Source organism: Salvelinus namaycush, chromosome 20 (assembly GCF_016432855.1).
Source record: "Salvelinus namaycush isolate Seneca chromosome 20, SaNama_1.0, whole genome shotgun sequence".
Taxonomy (NCBI): Eukaryota; Metazoa; Chordata; class Actinopteri; order Salmoniformes; family Salmonidae; genus Salvelinus; species Salvelinus namaycush.
This window is the reverse complement of record NC_052326.1, coordinates 3,994,513-4,012,780: the sequence shown is the minus strand read 5'-3', so window position 1 is coordinate 4,012,780 and position 18,268 is coordinate 3,994,513. Positions and strand designations below refer to the sequence as shown.

Below are 18,268 nucleotides of genomic sequence, written 5' to 3'. Positions count from 1 at the left end.
GGATGTGTAGTGTCAGTGTTTGTTGCCAAGTGGAATAATCAATTTCATAAAAGTGTCAAGTGCAGTGTCTGGTTGCTCTTCATTACACACCACAGACCAGCAAATATTCTTTACATCTTCAACATGTGAATCGCTACAAAACTTACTGTATGACCTCTTATACACTATATTAGGCCCAGCCTTTGGAACTTTGGTTTTCATAGATATGGCTACTATATTGTGATCACTACATCCTATGGATTTGGATACTGCTTTAAAGGAAATTTCTGCAGCATTATTAAAGATGTGATCAATACATGTTGATGATCTCATTCCTGTGCTGTTTGTAAATACACTGGTAGGTTGACTGACAGCCTGAACCAGGTTGCAGGTACTGGTTATTGTTTGTAGTTTTTTCTTGCGTGGGCAGCTTGATGAGAGCCAATCAATATTTAAATCACCCAGAAAATATTATTCTCCGCTGATTACACATGCATTTCACAGATATTATTCATATACTGACTGTTAGCACTTGGTGGTCTACAGCAGCTTCCCACACGAATGAGCTTAAGGTGAGGCAGATGAACCTGTAGTCCTATTACTTCAACAATATTTCACATGCTTTACAGGAATGTGGTTCTGAATATAGACCGCAACACTGCCCCCGTTGGAATTTCCGTCTTTTCGGTAGATGTTATAACCGTGTATTGCTACCACTATCATCAAAGGTATTATCTAAGTGAGTTTCAGAGATAGTCAGAATATGAATGTCATCTGTTACAAGCAAGTTATTGACTTCATGGACCTTGTTTATCAGGTTGCGTATGTTAATATGGGCTGTTTTCTTGCACTTTTCTGGGTTGCTTGATTGTTTTTAATGCTTTACTGGGAAGCTTATCAGAAGTAGACTTGCTCGTGTTACTTATATTGGAGCTGATAGTGCAGGGTGAGCTGCACACAGTGGTCTTCCTACTAGGGCACACCGCCTCAGTGCAAACCGTATAATTCTGGTTCATAGGCTCATGATTACTGCATACAATAGCTGTTTGATCAACAGAGGTATTCAGGGCAATTAGAGGGACATAAATTAAGTTACTTACGTTGTGTCTGGCAAAGCCCCTAGGATAATTTACATTTGATGCCGCATTATGACGACTCATTGTCACAATGGTAGGGATTAGCTGAGCTGGTCTTGGGTCATTGTTTCAACGCTGCTTTGAAATGCGTGGACAGAGTTCCAGGAGCCAAGATGATTAGGATGGACTCCGTCATTCCTGTAGAGCAGTGGATCCCAAACTTTTTATAGTCCCGTACCCCTTCAAACATTCAACCTCCAGCTGCATACCCCCTCTACCACCAGGGTCAGCGCACTCATAAATGTTGTTTTTTGCCATCATTGTAAGCCTGCCACACACACACAATATGATACATTTATTAAACACAAGATTGAGTGTGAGTTTTTGTCACAACCCGGCTTGTGGGAAGTGACAGAGCTCTTATAGGACCAGGGCACAAATAATATAATAATAATATCAATAATTTTGCTCTTTTATTTAACCATCTTACATATAAAACCTTATTTGTTCATCGAAAATTGTGAATAACTCACCACAGGTTAATGAGTAGGGTGTGCTTGAAAGGATGCTCGTAACTCTGCAATGTTGGGTTGTATTGGAGAGTCTGAGTCAAATCATTTCCCACACACAGTCTGTGCCTGTATTTAGTTTTCATGCTAGTGAGGGCTGAGAATCCACTCTCACATAGCCAAGGCAGGATACTCTGAGCGCAGCCCAATCCAGAAATCTGCCAGTGGCTTCTGATTTTAATTCAATTTTCACAGAACCCCTTGTTGCATTTTCGATGAGGCGCTCTTGTTCAGATATCGGTAGGTGGACTAGAGGCAGGGCATGAAAGGGAAAACGAATCCAGTTGCTTGTGTCATCCATTTCGGGAAAGTACCTGCATAATTGCACACCCAACTCACTCAGGTGCTTCGCTATATCACATTTGACATTGTCCGTAAGCTTGAGTTCATTTTCACACACAAAATCATACAATGATGGAAAGACCTGTGCGCTATGCAGACAGAGTAGAGCTCCAACTTCTTAATCATAGCCTCAATTTTGTCCCACACATTGAATAAATATAGTTGCGGAGAGTCCCTGTAATCCTAGATTCAGATCATTCAGGTGATAAAAAACATCAAACAGATAGGCCAGTCGTGTAAGAAACTCGTCATCATGCAAGTGGTCAGACAAGTGAAAATTATGGTCAGTAAAGAGAACTTTAAGGTCGTCTCTCAATTAAAAAAAAAAAAAGGTCAATACTTTGCCCCTTGATAACCAGTGCACTTCTGTATGTTGTAAAAGCGTTACATGGTCGCTGCTTTAACAAAGTTAACCATTTTCACTGTAGTGTCCAAAACGTCTTTCAAGTTGTCAGGTATTCCCTTGGCAGCAAGCGCCTCTCGGTGGATGCTGCAGTGTACCCAAGTGTCGTCGGGAGCAACTGCTTGCACGCACGCGCATTACCACTCCACTATGTTTCCCTGTCATGGCTTTTGCACAATCAGTACAGATACCAACACATCTTGACCACCAAAGTCCATTTAATGTCACAAAGATGTCCAGTACTTTAAAAAAATATCCTCTCCTGTTGTCCTGTTTTCCAGTGGTTTGCAGAAGAGGATGTCTTCCTTAATTGACCCCACATAAACGTGCCAGGCCCACCACGTCTGACTCATCCAGCTGTAACGCATAGAATTCACTGGCTTGTATGCGAAGCAGTAATTGTTTCAAAACATCTCCTGCCATGTCACTGATGCGTCGTGAAACAGTGTTGTTTGACGAAGGCGTTGTCTGTGTTTTTTTGGGGCCTTTTCCCCTAGCATTGTCCCAGCCATATCCGCGGTAGCAGGAAGAATTAAGTCCTCCACAATAGTATGGGGCTAGCCTGTCCTAGCAACTCGGTAGCTCACCATATAAGACGCTTCTAGCCCCTTCTTATTAATCTGTTGCTTTTATAAATGTCTTACTACTCAAAAGTCGTCTTAATTCTCACTCAAAAAACTTCTGTGGCTTATTTTTCAAATTGGCATGTTTTGTTTCTAAATGTCTGCGCAAGAGTGAAGGTTTAATCGACTTGTGAGATAGTACTTTTGCACATATAACGCACTGTGGCTGAGGAAAGGCACTACTCCCAATATGAGTGAACCCCAAATCAATGTAGTTCTCATCATATTTGCGCCCCTTCGATGTTCCATCGTCCCTGTCTGTTGTTCGGTGCTTTCCCATTTAAGGGGGCAGTAGCTCTTCGGCTGCATCAGATTCACAACTGTCAGTGTCAATGCTAGCTGGGCTAACAACAAATGTAGAATTACTGATGCCAGCATTGGATATGCTTGTGTAGAAGCAGAACAACTTGTGCGCGTACCCCTGGTAGAGTACCTGCTGTAGAGTACCTTCTGTTTCCAGAAGGTGTCAAAGTTATCTATTAAAGTGATTCCAGCAGAGCTACAGTACAGTTAGCCAGATGTGTAATGGCAGTAGCCTGCTGAATCTTTCACACCCTCGGCCCAACGATGGTACTGAACTTGAAATGATTGGCCGTTTTTTGGAGTCTTTAAATGCTAAAGTCAGTTCTTTAAAATACATTTTCAGATGTTCCGAGCTAGCCCTTCTGATGTCGTTCGACCCCACATGAACTACGACCAGCGTCATCTCCCGGCATCTCAAATCAAATAAAAATGTATTGGTCACATACATGGTTAGCAGACGTTATTGCGAAGATAGCGAAATGCTTGTGCTTCTAGTTCCAACAGTGCAGCAATATCTAACAGGTAATCTAACAATTCCACAACAACTACCTAATACACACAAGTCTAAGTAAAGGAATGGAATAAGAATATGTACACACATGCATATATGGATGAGCAATGACCGAGCAGCATAGGAAAGATGCAATAGATGGTATAAAATACAGTATATACAGTGGGGAGAACAAGTATTTGATACACTGCCGATTTTGCAGGTTTTCCTACTTACAAAGGATGTAGAGGTCTGTAATTTTTAGCATAGATACACTTCAACTGTGAAACGGAATCTAAAACAAAAATCCAAAAAATCACATTGTATGATTTTTAAGTAATTAATTTGCATTTTCCCTCTGCTGTTTCCTGAAGTCCACGATCATCTCCTTTGTTTTGTTGACGTTGGGTGGGAGGTTGCTTTCCTGACACCACACTCCGAGGGCTCTCACCTCCTCCCTATAGGCTGTCTCGTCGTTGTTGGTAATCAAGCCTACTAATGTTGTGTCGTCTGCAAACTTGATTGAGTTGGAGGCGTGCAGGGCCGCGCAGTCATCAGTAAACAGGGAGTACAGGAAGGGTCTGAGCACCCACCCTTGTGGGGCCCCTGTTTTGAGGATCAGTGAAGTGGAGATGTTGTTTCCTACCCTCTCCACCTGGGGGCGGCCCGTCAGGAAGTCCAGGACCCAGTTGCACAGGGCGGGGTCGAGACCCAGGGTCTCGAGCTTAATGACGAGTTTGGAGGGTACTATGGTGGTAAATGCTGAACTGTAGTCAATGAACAGCATTCTTACATAGGTATTCCTCTTGTCCAGATGGGTTAGGGCAGTGTGATTGCAATTGCGTCGTCTGTGGACCTATTGGAGCGGTAAGCAAATTGGAGTGGTTCTAGGGTGTCAGTTAGGGTGGAGGTGATATGATCCTTGACTAGTCTCTCAAAGCACTTCATGATGACAGAAGTGAGTGCTACGAGGCGATAGTCGTTTAGCTCAGTTACCTTAGCTTTTTTGGGAACAGGAACAATGGTGGCCCTCTTGAAGCATGTGGGAACAGCAGACTGGTATAGGGATTGATGGAATATGTCCGCAAACACACCAGCCAGCTGGTCTGGGCATGCTCTGAGGATGCGGCTAGGGATGCCGTCTGGGCCTGCAGCCTTGCGAGGGTTAATATGTTTAAATGTTTTACTCACATTGGCCACGGTGAAGGAGAGCCCGCAGGTTTTGTTAGCGGGCCGTGTCTGTGGCACTGTATTGTCCTCAAAGCGAGCAAAGAAGTTGTTTAATTTGTCTGGGAGCAAGATGTCGGTGTCCTCGAAGGGGCTGGTTTTCTTTTTGTAGTCTGTAGTCTGTGAATCAGTGTATACATCAAATCAAATGTATTTATATAGCCCTTCTTACATCAGCTGATATATCAAAGTGCTGTACAGAAACCCAGCCTAAAACCCCAAACAGCAAGCAATGCAGGTGTAGAAGCACGGTGGCTAGGAAAAACTCCCTAGAAAGGCCAAAACCTAGGAAGAAACCTAGAGGAACCAGGCTATGAGGAGTGGCCAGTCCTCTTCTGGCTGTGCCGAGTGGAGATTATAACAGAACATGGCCAAGATGTTCAAATGTTCATAAATGACCAGCATGGTCAAATAATAGTAATCACAGTGAACAGGTCAGGGTTCCATAGCCGCAGGCAGAACAGTTGAAACTGGAGCAGCAGCACGGCCAATGTTGTCTGAGGCTATCCAGAACATATCCCAGTCCACGTGATTGAAGCAATCTTGAAGCGTGGAACGACCAGTGTTGAACAGACCTGAGCACAGGCATTTCCTGTTTTAGTTTCTGTCTATAGGCTGGGATCAACAAAATGGAGTCGTGGTCAGATTTGCCGAAAGGAGGGCGAGGGAGGGCTTTGTATGCGTCGCGGAAGTTAGAGTAGCAATGATCCAGAACGCTGCCAGCCCGGGTCGCGCATTCGATATGCTGATACAATTTAGGGAGCCTTGTTTTCAGATTAGCTTTGTTAAAATCCCCAGCTATAATAAATGCAGCCTCAGGATATATGGTTTCCAGTTTACATAGAGTCCAATGAAGTTCTTTCAGGGCGGTCGAGGTCTCTGCTTGGTGGGGGGGATATACAGGGCTATGATTATAATCGAAGAGAATTCTCTTGGTAGATAATGTGGTCGGCATTTGATTGTAAGGAATTCTAGGTCAGGTGAACAAAAGGACTTGAGTTATTGTATGTTGTTAGGATCACACCACAACTCACTAATCATAAGGCATATGATCACCCCGGCCCTTCTTCTTACCAGAGAGATGTTTGTTTCTGTCGGCGCGATGCGTGAAGAAACCGGGTGGCTGTACCGATATGATAACATATCCCGAGTGAGCCATGTTTCCGTGAAACAGAGAATGTTACCAATCTCTGATGTCTCTCTGGAAGGCAACCCTTGCTCGAATTTCGTCTACCGTGTCAACATTGGCGAGTAGTATATAGTAGTATACGTCTGCCCCTTCTGCGGCGCCGTTGTTTTGGGTTGCCTACTGCGATCCGATCCATTGTCCTGGGTGGTGGTCCAAACAGAGGATCCGCTTCGGGAAAGACGTATTCCTGGTCGTAATGTTGGTAATTTGACGTTGCTCTTATATCCAATAGTTCTTCCCGGCTGTATGTAATAAGACTTAAGATTTCCTGGGGTAACAGTGTAAGAAATAATACATAAAAAACAAAATACTGCGTAGTTTCCTAAGAACGCGAAGCGACCATCTCTGTCGGCACCATCTTCTTCAAGAATGAAAGGATCCGGCGGCGAGTGGGTAATTTGCCTTTATCATCAGTCCTATTAACCAACATACAATCATTGGAAAATAAAATAGACGAACTACAAGCACATATATCTTAACAAATGGACATTAAAAACTTTAATATCTGACGTGTCACCGAGTCGTGCCTGAACGACGACATGAATAACATTCATCTGGTGTGCTATACACTGCATCGGTAGGATAGAACAGCAGCTTCTGGTAAGACAATGGGTGGCAGTCTATGTATATTTGTAAACAACAGCTGGTGCACGATATCTAAAGAAGTCTCGAGGTTTTGCTCGCCTGAGGTAGAGTATCTCATGATAAGCTGCAGACCATACTATTTACCGAGAGAGTTTTCATCCATATTCTTCGTAGCTGTCTATTTACTACCACAAACCGATGCTGGCACTAACACCGCGCTCAATGAGCTGTATACAGCCATAAGCAAACAAGAAAATGCTCATCCAGAGGCGGCGCTCCTAGTGGCCGGGGACTTTAATGCATAAAAACTTAAATCTGTTTTACATCATTTCTGCCAGCATGTTAAATGTGCTACCAGAGGGGCCAAAAAAATCTAGACCACCTTTACTCCACACACAGAGACGCATACAAACCTCTCCCCCTCACTCAACGAGCTGTGTAAGGCCATAAGCAAACAAGAAAATGCACATTCAGAGGGGGCGTTTCTCTACATTTTATAAAATCCGTTTTACCCTTTGTTGCTATAACTGGTAAGGCTTTCCACTAGATGTTGGAACATTGCTGCGGTGACTTGCTTCCATTCAGCCGCAAGAGCATTAGTGGCTCGCATTCGGCCAGGCCTCAGTGCTCAATCTCAGTGCTCAACCTCACTTCCAATTCATCCCAAAGGTGTTCAATGGGGTTGAGGTCAGGACCCTAATCTGGATATTTATAAGTAATCCCATTACGACCTCCGTCGAACCATCAAACAGGCAAAGCGTCAATACAGGACTAAGATTGAATCCTACTCTGCCGCATGATGGATGTGGCAGGGCTTGCAAACTATCACGGATTACAAAGGGGGACCCAGCCATGAGCTGGCTCACTTGTTTCAAGCATAGTCTCCGTGCCCCAAAACACCAAGGTATCCTCCCTAAATGACTATCGCCCCGTAGAACTCACATCTATAGCCATGAAATGGTTTGAAAGGCTGGTCATGGCTCACATCAACACCATCATCCCAGACACCCTGGACCCACTTCAATTTGCATAACTCCCAAACAGAACCACAGATGATGCAATCTTAATAGCACTTCACATTGCCCTCACCCACCTGGGCAAAATGAATATCTATGTAAGAATGCTGTTCATTGACTACAGCTCAGCATTCAACACCATAGTCCCCTCCAAGCTCATCACCAAGCTCAGAAACCTGGGAGTGAACACCTCCCCTGCAACTAGATCCTGGTCTTCCTTACGGGCCGCCCTCAGGGGTGTGTACTTAGTCCCCTCCTGTACTCCCTGTTTACCAACGACTGCGTGGCCATGCACGACTTCAACGCCATCCTCAAGTTTGCTGACGATACGCCGGTGGTTGGACTGATCACCAATGACAATGAGGCAGCCTATATGGAGGAGGTCAGAGACCTGACCGTGTTGTGCCAGGCCATAACCTTGCCCTCAGCGTCAGCAAGACAAAGGAGCTGATTGTGGACTACAGGAAATGGATGGGCGAGCACGCCGCCATCCACATCAATGGGGCTGTAGTGGATTGGGTCGAGAGCTTCAAGTTCCTTGGTGTTCACATCACTAAGGAATTAACCTGGTCCACACACACCCACAGTTGTGAAGAGGGGACGACAGCGCTTCTTCCCCCCTCAGGAGGCTGAAAAGATTTGGCATGGACCGTCAGATCCTAAAAAAGTTCTACAGCTGCACCATTGAGAGCATCTTGACTGGCTCCATTACCGCACCCGACTGCAAGCCACTACAGAGGGTGGTGATTGTGGCTCAGTACATCACTGGACCCCTCTATACCAGGCGGTGTCTGAGGAAAGATAAAAAATGGTAAAAGATTCCAGTCACCCAAACCATAGACTTTTCTCTCTGCTACCGCACAGCAAGCAGTACCAGTGCACCAAGTTTGGAACCAACAGGACCCTGAACAGCTTTTACCCCCAAGCCATAAGACTGCCATAGATAATCCAATGGCTACCCAGACTACCTGCATTGACCCTTTTTGAACTACTTCTCTTGCACTGACTATGCACACACACCGGACTCTATGCAAAAACTCACACATACTTAACTGACACCCCAACACACACACTACATATTTTTTTGTAAATATACACTGAACAAAAATATAAACGCAACATGTAAAGTGTTGGTCCCATGTTTCATGAGCTGAAATAAAAAATCCCAGAAATGTTCCATTGTTATTATTATTTCTTAAAAATGTTGTGTACACATTTGTTTACATCCCTGTTAGTGAGCATTTCTCCTTTGCCAAGATAATCCATTCACATGACAGGTGTGGCATATCAGGAAGCTGATTAAACGGCATGATCATTACACAGGTGCACCTTGTGCTAGGGACAATAAAAAGCCACTAAATTGTGCAATTTTGTCATAAAACAACCACAAACCCTAATTGTAGTAAACTAATGGACAACAATACTTAGGCGTCTACTTCCAGCTTATACGTACTATATACATTTTAAGGACAGTATATTTTATATTAGTTATCTTTTGTTTGTGTTTTTGTCCCAGCCTCCATCTATCTCTGAAGACCATCCAGTTATGATTTCTAGCAGCCATATAGACTACATGACCAAAAGTATGTGGACACCTACTCATCGAACATCTCATTTCAAAATCATGGGCATTAATATGGAGTTGGTCCCCCCCTTTGCTATAACTGGTGTAAGGATTTCCACTAGATTTTGTAACATTGCTGCGGGGACTTGCTTCCATTCAGCCGCAAGAGCATTAGTGAGGTTGAGCACTGATGTTGGGCGATTAGGCCTGGCTCGCAGTCGGTGTTCCAATTCATCCCAAAGGTGTTCAATGGGGTTGAGGTCAGGGCCCTGTGCAGGCCAGCCAAATTCTTCCACACCGATCTCGACAAACAATTTCCGTATGGACCTCACTTTGTGCACAGGGGCATTGTCATGCTGAAACGGGAAAGGGCCTTCCCCAAACCGTTGCCACAAAGTTGGAAGCACAGAATCATCTAGAAGGTCATTGTATGCCGTAGCATTAAGATTTCCCTTCACTGGAACTTAGGGGCCTAGCCCGAACCATGAAAATCTGCCCCAGACCATTATTCCTCCTCCACCGAACTTTACAGTTGGCACTATGCATTCGGGCAGATAGCGTTCTCCTGGGGTGTCCACATACTTTTGTGTGTATATATAGTGTATTTTCAACTGTGCTGTGATGTTTCACAAAAGTTCTGAACGTTTCTATTCTCATAGTTTCTACAGATTGTAAATTAAAGATAGACATTTTTTGTTAAGAGTATTATTATATTATTGATCGATTTGACTATGACATTTCAAATTCACCTGGCAGTGCTTCTGAGTTCAGAGTTTCAGAGTTAAATCCAAGTAAATATTGCAATTTTTTTGCCACCTGCGACCAAAAACAAGCAACATATGTGCAGTACCAAAACAAGTGATCTAATGATTGTCTCTTCGCAGCTAAATCTGCAGAGATGGGTTGGTTGTATCCCCATATACAGTATATAACATTATATTGGTTGCAAGGAGTAAATGTCAGTTGGCATTTAGAGGTTGAGACAACAGGTGGGGAGGGAGAGGGAGTGAGTGGGTCAAAAACAGCAGGTTCGGGACCAGGTATCACGTCCGGTGAACAGGTCAGGGTTCCATAGCCGCAGGCAGAACAAGAGTCATCAGGTCAGGTAGCCAGGTAGGCATTGGCTCAGGGCGAGCGAGAGAGAAGTACTTAAGTTCACACAGGACACCAGATAAGACTGGCGCATAGATTAGATGTACTGCATGTCTTCTAAGTTATGGTACCATGTCAAGGATGCTGGCCAAACATGCCGAGTAGATAGTTGTTATTCATCATGGATTTGTCAGACAGTGGCTCCTGTGTTCTTCTTAGTCAGTCTAACATGTCAAAGGTTTATATCCCAGTGTATTGTATGAGTATAACTGTGTTGTGTTTTGATTTTATTACAGCAACAATCTGGATGTCCAGACTGCCAGGGGAAACAGTGCGTTGCATTACTGTTGTCTGCACAACAGAACAGAGTGTCTTAAATTGCTTCTCCGAGCCAAGGCCAACATACATAACAGTGAGTGTTATGAGTCGTCCCTTGCTAAAGACCAGGCTTGCACCCTAGTGGTCCTCTCCTGAGATCAGAAATGCCTTCTCTATTCAATGTCTATCCATGTTCTATCTATGCTTCTCTGTGTGAGGCATAATTCACTTTGACTGTAGTCCATGTCATGCATTGATGTCAATGGGACTGTGATTTTTTTTTTTTTTACTGTGAATTAATCTTCTCTTAATTGATCTTCTTTTTAAAAAGCCTCAAGGATTTTATTTAACATTTTAAGGTCCCTTTTAGATGAGCCCTGTATAACACAATACACATCAAAATACAATATACACGTCAAACTACACATTCATATATACAATACACGCAAAACACAATCATAAAAAACAGACATTCTTCAGTAAAAAAGTCCCCTAACAACCATCTGAAATGCCCTAGAGGCACCAATTCTTCAAATTTTAAAGTGTATTGTAGATCATTCCTCACATAAGGTGCAAGAAATTTAAAGGCTGATTTACCTCACAGGCTGACTATACCGCTCACGTCGCGTGCGCTGCAAAATACATTTAGAAATCTATATTATTCAATTATTGCACCCACACTGCTCGCACGCGCCAACGAGCGTCTGCGTTGCCAAGGGCTAAAATAGAAGTCAGTTCTATTTGTGTCACATATCGCGCTGCAAGTCCCGCCTCTCCCATCTCCTCATTGGATTATAGAAGCAGGTACCCACGTGCCATCACCTCATTGGTTATACCCACGTGGGTGACTGAAAGACGAACGAGGTCGGTGGCGGTAATAAACCTAATTTATGAAAGTTGCCAATCGCAATATAAAGTCCAGAGAAGAAAACTAGAAACGATTTGGTTGACCGTGTTATGTGTGGATTAATTGTCGGAGTAGAGGACCTTGTGCATTTCAGGTAAAATAACAACTCATTGTTTATATCCCAGGACAAATTAGCTAGCAACAGCAAGCTATCTAAATAGGACAAATTAGCTTGCAAGTGCAAGCTAGCTAGCTAAATTACCATAAATGTATAATGCTTTTCGACCTGTCCCCAAATTAATGTTATTGGTTGAGTTTGTTTTGATATTTTAACCTGTGTGTCATGATCGTGTTTGGTGTGGGGGGACACAATACATTTATGCAGGATAGCGCACGACCGATTTGGGTTCCGTGTCACTCTGTAGACACCAAAGGAGTCTCCAGAGTTAACCAACCCTGTGAACAGGTTTGATAACTTGTCATTTTAAAGTCAGAAGTTTGTGGAGCAGGGCTTTGTAATCTACGTGACTTCAGAGGTCCAACCAACCTTTTGGTAAAGAATACAGTGACGAGTAATAAAACGGTCTCCTGTGATAAAACGAAGGGCGCTATGAAAAAGTGCATCCAAGGGTTTAAGTAGAGGCAGCTGCACTTTTAGAAATAGTATCACCATAATCAAGAACAGGTAGAAAGGTTGACTGCACAATCTGCTTCCTGCTGACTAGAGAGAGACCAGATCTGTTTCTATAAAAAAGAAGGCCCACGTTAAATCTTAGTTTATTAACAAGCTGTTGTATGTTTTTTTTAAACGAAAAATACCAAGGTATTTGTTTGCAGCAACTTGTTCGATTATTTAACCATCCGATGAGTAAAGAGAATGCAATTGAGACAATCTTAACAGAACTTGAAAACAACATGTATTTTGCCCGAATTAAGTACGAGTTTTTAAATCAGTAAGGACTTCCTGCACAACTGCAAAATCGGACTGTGATCTTGTCACAGCCAGGTGAGCAGATGTGGCAATTACGTACATAATAGTATCAGCCGCATTTAGATTATATATATTTTTTTTACAGATTGACCAATAACATTTATATAAATAATGAAAAGAACATGTTCTAGTATCGAACCCTGCGGAACACCTTTATGTGCTTCAAGAAATTCTGACTTAACCCCATCAATCACGATGTCCTGAGTTCTGCCACTAAGATAACCATGAACATGTGTCGGAGCTCAGGCCTATCGAGGACAACTTATTTAATAAAATGTTAAACAGTATCAAAAGATTTTCAAAAGGGTTATTGAGCCCACAATGAATGGATCCAGCGAACATGGATCCAATTGGTTAGCCCTGTGGATTTCTTGTTGTCTATTGCTAGCAAAGCATCCAGGACTTTTTTTCTTCTGTAAATAGCCTAAAAGAAGCTTTGAAAAGCTTTTATCTTATCATTCAGCAAGTTTCCCCTATCAAAATCCAGCCCGGTATCATTGTGAATAGACTTAGAAGTTATTTCAAAAAGAGAGCTCGCTGAAATAAAATGGTGATTAAATACATCAATGATAGCAATTTTTTGTGTCTGAATTAATGTCTTGTGGCAGAGAGGAAGAAGTAGAACCCTTTAGGGATTTGACAGTTTTCCAGAATTTTGCCGGGTTCCCATTACAATCCGAAAGAGCGGTTACATAATCAGATTTAGCCTTGGCCTTGACCCAAGCATCATCTCTTTTATGAATGACTTCTGATAATTCTGGAGTGTACCAGGCATTTGATCTACCTTTAACCCTTCATTATTTGAAGGGAGCATAATTATCCACAATAGCATAGAAAACATCTGCAAAAAGGCTGAGTGCTAAATCTGGTTCAGGGATAGCTGAAATACAATCCGGGTCATTAAAAAAAGATAATGTAAAAAAAATCCTGTTCACTAAAGTTTTTAAAGTTCCTCTTTGTGATGACACAAGGCTCTCTGACACAAACAACTGGTCAATGGTCACTAATATCTTGGGCGAAGAAACCAGTAGAAACATATTTCTCTGGTGTATTCGTTAAAACAAGATAAATCAGAGTTGACTTTGAAGGATCTTTAATGTTGGGCTGTGTCTGAAATTCCTTATCTATGAAATGCCCTGTCTGAAATGCCCTTAAGGCATTTGGAGATCATTCCACACGTAAGGTGCAAAAAAACTGAATGCAGATCTACCGTCAGTGGAATCGAAGGGATCTCCAGCGTTCGCCATCCCTGTGATCGGGTCTGGTGACTCGTATATCTGTAATTTAACAATGGAGTTTGGTATGGCTGAAGTTTGCACAAGATGGCCTTATAAACGAAAAGAGAGCAGTGCATTGATCTACGAGACTTGAGAGGGCCGAACCTAACAAAATGGCACTGATAGGAGACATGAACAGGGCGACCATGTCTAAGTGTTATTTCTCACATTATCAGCTCAGAACATCCTTTGCACTATTACTTACAGCCAGAAAGAACTTTTGGAGATGAGAGCGGCTGTAACTCCCCAGAATTTCTACAAGAAATATGACTTTCCTGAATTGGACCCTTTATTCGTACCCCCCAAGGCAATTCCACTTATCCCAGAGACTGCTCTAAGACTCTGATTCAGGAGGCGTGCATCCCATCCAACGCTTACCAGTATATTACTCGCTAATGGTCAGGCCCTGGACAATAAAGTAGACAAGCTCAAGGTGAGAATCTCCTTCGAGAGACACCAGGGACTGTAAAATACAGCCGTGGCCAAAAGTTTTGAGAATGACACAAATATACATTTTCACAACGTCTGCTGCCTCAGTGTCTTTAGATATTTTTGTCAGATGTTACTATGGAATACTGAAGTATAATTACAAGCATTTCATAAATCTCTAAGGCTTTTATTGACAATTACATGAAGTTGATGCAAAGAGTCAATATTTGCAGTGTTGACCCTTCTTTTTCAAGACCTGCAATCCGCCCTGGCATGCTGTCAATTAACTTCTGGGCCACATCCTGACTGGCAGCCCATTCTTGCATAATCAATGCTTGGAGTTAGTCCGAATTTGTGGGTTTTTGTTTGTCCACCCGCCTCTTGAGCATTGACCACAAGTTCTCAATGCGATTAAGGTCTGGGGAGTTTCCTGGCCATGGACCCAAAATATCAATGTTTTGTTCCCCCGAGCCACTTAGTTATCACTTTTGCCTTATGGCAAGGTGCTCCATCATGCTGGAAAAGGCATTGTTCATCACCAAACTGTTCCTGGATGGTTGGGAGAAGTTGTTCTCGGAGGATGTGTTGGTACCATTCTTTATTCATGGCATTCTTTATTCCTTGGCTGAGAAGCAACCCCACACATGAATGGTCTTAGGATGCTTTACTGTTGGCATGACACAGGACTGATGGTAGCGCTCACCTTGTCTTCTCCGGACAAGCTTTTTTCCGGATGCCTCAAACAATGGGAAAGGGGATTAATCAGAGAAAATGACTTTACCCCAGTCCTCAGCAGTCCAATCCCTGTACCTTTTGCAGAATATCAGTCTGTCCCAGCAAGACAAAGGAGATGATCTTGGATTACAGGAAAAGGAGGGTCAATCAGGCCCCCATTAACCCGCTCCACTACAGCCCGATCGATGTTAAGATTTTCAAGTTCCTTGGTGTCCACATCACCAACAAACTATCATGGTCCAAACACACCAAGACTGTCGTGAAGAGGGCGGAGACTGAAAAGATTTGGCATGGGTCCCCAGATCCTCAAAAGGTTCTACAGCTGCACCATCAAGAACATCCTGACCGGTTGCATCACCTCCTGGAATGGCAACTGCTCGGCATCCGAGCATAAGACGCCACAGAGGGTAGTGCATACGACCCAATACATCACTGTGCCCAAGCTTCCTGCCATCCAGGACCTATATACTAGGCGGTGTCAGAGGAAGGCCCATAAAATTGTCAGACTCCAGTCACCCAATTCATAGACTGTTCTCTCTGCTACTGTACGGCAAGTGGTACCGGAGCGCCGGATCCAAAAAGCTCCTTAACAGCTTCTACACCCAAGCCATAAGACTGCTGAACAATTAATAAAATTGCCACCGGACTATTTACGTTGACCCCCTGTGTATAGCCTCGTTATTGTTATGTAATCTTATTGTGTTACTTTTTATTTAATATTTTACTTTAGTTTACTTAGAAAATATTTTCTTAACTCTATTTCTTGAACTGCATTGTTGGTTAAGGGCTTGTAAGTAAGCATTTCATGGTAAGGTCTACCTGCTGTATTTGGCGCATGTGACAAATAAAATGTGATTTGATATGGATATCTCATTGGAGTGTGTTAAGTCTCTATATCCACTTTTTGTTGGATTTTCATTTCGAGAGGTCAATTGAGATTCTTTATTTTTCTGCCTTGGGTTTCTCAATGAAGAGCAGCATCAAATCCAAAGAGCATTTATTCAAGACATGTTTTCATTTGCGCAAAAACTCTTAATAATTTTTGCCAGAAGCTGGTGCTTTGTGAATCCGTAAACACCTCTGAATGTGTTTCTAAGTCAATAGTATGTCTAGGAGCTCAATACTCATATTTTTTTGTGGATTCTGCACGTTCAGGTACTTGTGCCAGGTCATTAAACAGGGAGTGCGGTAGGAAAGTGTTTTGTGCTTATTAATCCGTAAAGGATAAAGGTTCTGCCGTATTAGCTCTGATTTCAGCAAACTAAGTCATTCTTCATTAATTAAAGTATATTCCAACAATAGTGGTAGATCCTCCTTTATGTTTAGTCAGAAATTGTGAGCGGCGTCAGGCCAGATAGACTGTCAAAATGCCAATAAATAGGTAAGCGTTCAGGTGGGCCTTAAGCAAACAAAAGAAAGGAGGGGTGCTCAACAACAACTGACAAAAATCTCGAGAATGGTTTACCAAGAAAAACTTCCAAAAGGACTAATTTGAGATAAAAAGGAGTTGTAATGTATTGCATTGTTGTGTTGTGCCACATGAAAATGAAGGCTTCATATATTGTGGCTCTGCCTACAAGTGGTTGTTGTGCCAGCCATTAATGCTTGATGATGATCCCAGCTATGCTTTTTGTTGTTTCTCAGAGAATGAGGTGGGCGAGACTGGGCTGGATATTGCTAGCAGATTAAAGAACACGCACTGTGAGGAGCTGGTGAGTCCACCCTGACTACAGCTGACTCACAGCTACACTGTTCAAGGACTAGGCGCTTTAAGTAATTTACTAAACCAATTCACTCGTTATTCATAGCACCTCCTTATCAATATATATTTTTTCTCCTTAGTCTGTGGACACCAAAGGAATCTTGATTTATTTTGTATTGATAGATTGATTTCCATAGCTTAGACAAAAAATGTGTAAATTGCTTAGTGCAGAGGCAGTGACTGTTACAGTCCAAGTTCATGCTATTCCCAATGTGATATATATATATGGTAGGCAGTGGCTGCGTTTCTATATAGTATGATACATGATGATTGACACATGGCAATTCTCCTGTTGTGTGTTGCGTACCAGATCAACCAGTCCCAGAGTAACCAGTTCAACATGCACGTGGAATACGAGTGGCAACTGCGTCAGGATGATCTGTACGAGAGTGATGATGACCTGGATGACAAGGTCAGCAATATTATGGTCGTGTTCATTTGGGACCAAATGGAGAAAAAAACTGAGTAAAACAGGGAGGAGCTATTTGGTAAATTAACACTTTTTTTGGTTATTAAATGTTTTTAAATGTTTTCAGTTGCATGCCCTAATCAATACGACCCAGTCCTTCACAACTCTATGTTGTCTGCTGCGATCCTGATTCTGAGGCGTTAGTTAGTCAGAAAGATTATTTGTAGCAGTCTATTATTACTGTCTGTTATAACTGCTGAGTATAGAGAGCGAGACCGAGAGAGTGTGGTTTGTTTGTTACTTACTTAGACAGGTCCAGTACAGAAGGGCCGCTCTTCTCGGCCCTTCAATCTGTACCAGACCCACACCAGCTCCTCCACCCTGGACCGAGGAGGAGGTCGACTCTTCAGTGTGGGTCGCAGGCTAGCACTGGCCCACAATCAGAAGCGGGAGGTGTACGCCAGTCCATGCTCTCACACGCGCAGCTTGGACAGCCCCCCGCCCGCTCCACTCTCCTCACCTGCCCCGTCTCTCCCTTCTAGAGTCAAAGGTGAGTCCCACGCCGTCTTCTCTTCTTCAACCCAGACTGTAGTTTTCTAGGATTTAGAACCGGACTATATCTATCCCATATTAATAATTATGTATGCATTTATCTCTCTGATGAGATAAATGCATAAATAGAGCTGGAATGGCTTTCGACGAACTCTGACTGCTTTCCCAGTTTATTCTACCTGTTTGCCTTTTACCAGGGTGGGTGTGAACCGTGTTTACTCAACCTTTACCAGGGTGTGTGAGAACTGTGTTGTCTCAACCTTTAAGTACAGTTGAAGTCGGATGTTTACATACACCTTAGCCAAATACATTTAAACTCAGTTTTTCTCAATTCCTGACATTTCATCCTAGTAAAAATTCCCTGTCTTAGGTCAGTTAGGATCACCACTTTATTTTAAGAATGTGAAATGTCAGAATAATAGTAGAGAATTATTTTTCAGCTTTCCCAGTGGGTCAGAAGTTTACATATACACTCAACTAGTTTTTGGTA

General features: G+C 42.8%; 1 protein-coding gene across 1 annotated transcript in view; it reads left to right on the top strand.

The window, feature by feature from the left end:
• The window catches only part of unm_sa1614 (un-named sa1614), a 56,126-nt gene extending 38,140 nt beyond the window's left edge, over positions 1-17,986 (top strand). Inside the window, exons 19-23 of the mRNA XM_039016621.1 lie at positions 10,755-10,870; positions 16,700-16,767; positions 17,128-17,229; positions 17,536-17,776; positions 17,976-17,986. Of these exons, the coding sequence (XP_038872549.1) occupies positions 10,755-10,870; positions 16,700-16,767; positions 17,128-17,229; positions 17,536-17,776; positions 17,976-17,986 (538 nt within the window). The remainder of the gene's footprint in view (positions 1-10,754; positions 10,871-16,699; positions 16,768-17,127; positions 17,230-17,535; positions 17,777-17,975) is intronic.
• The last annotated feature ends 282 nt before the right edge of the window (positions 17,987-18,268 follow it).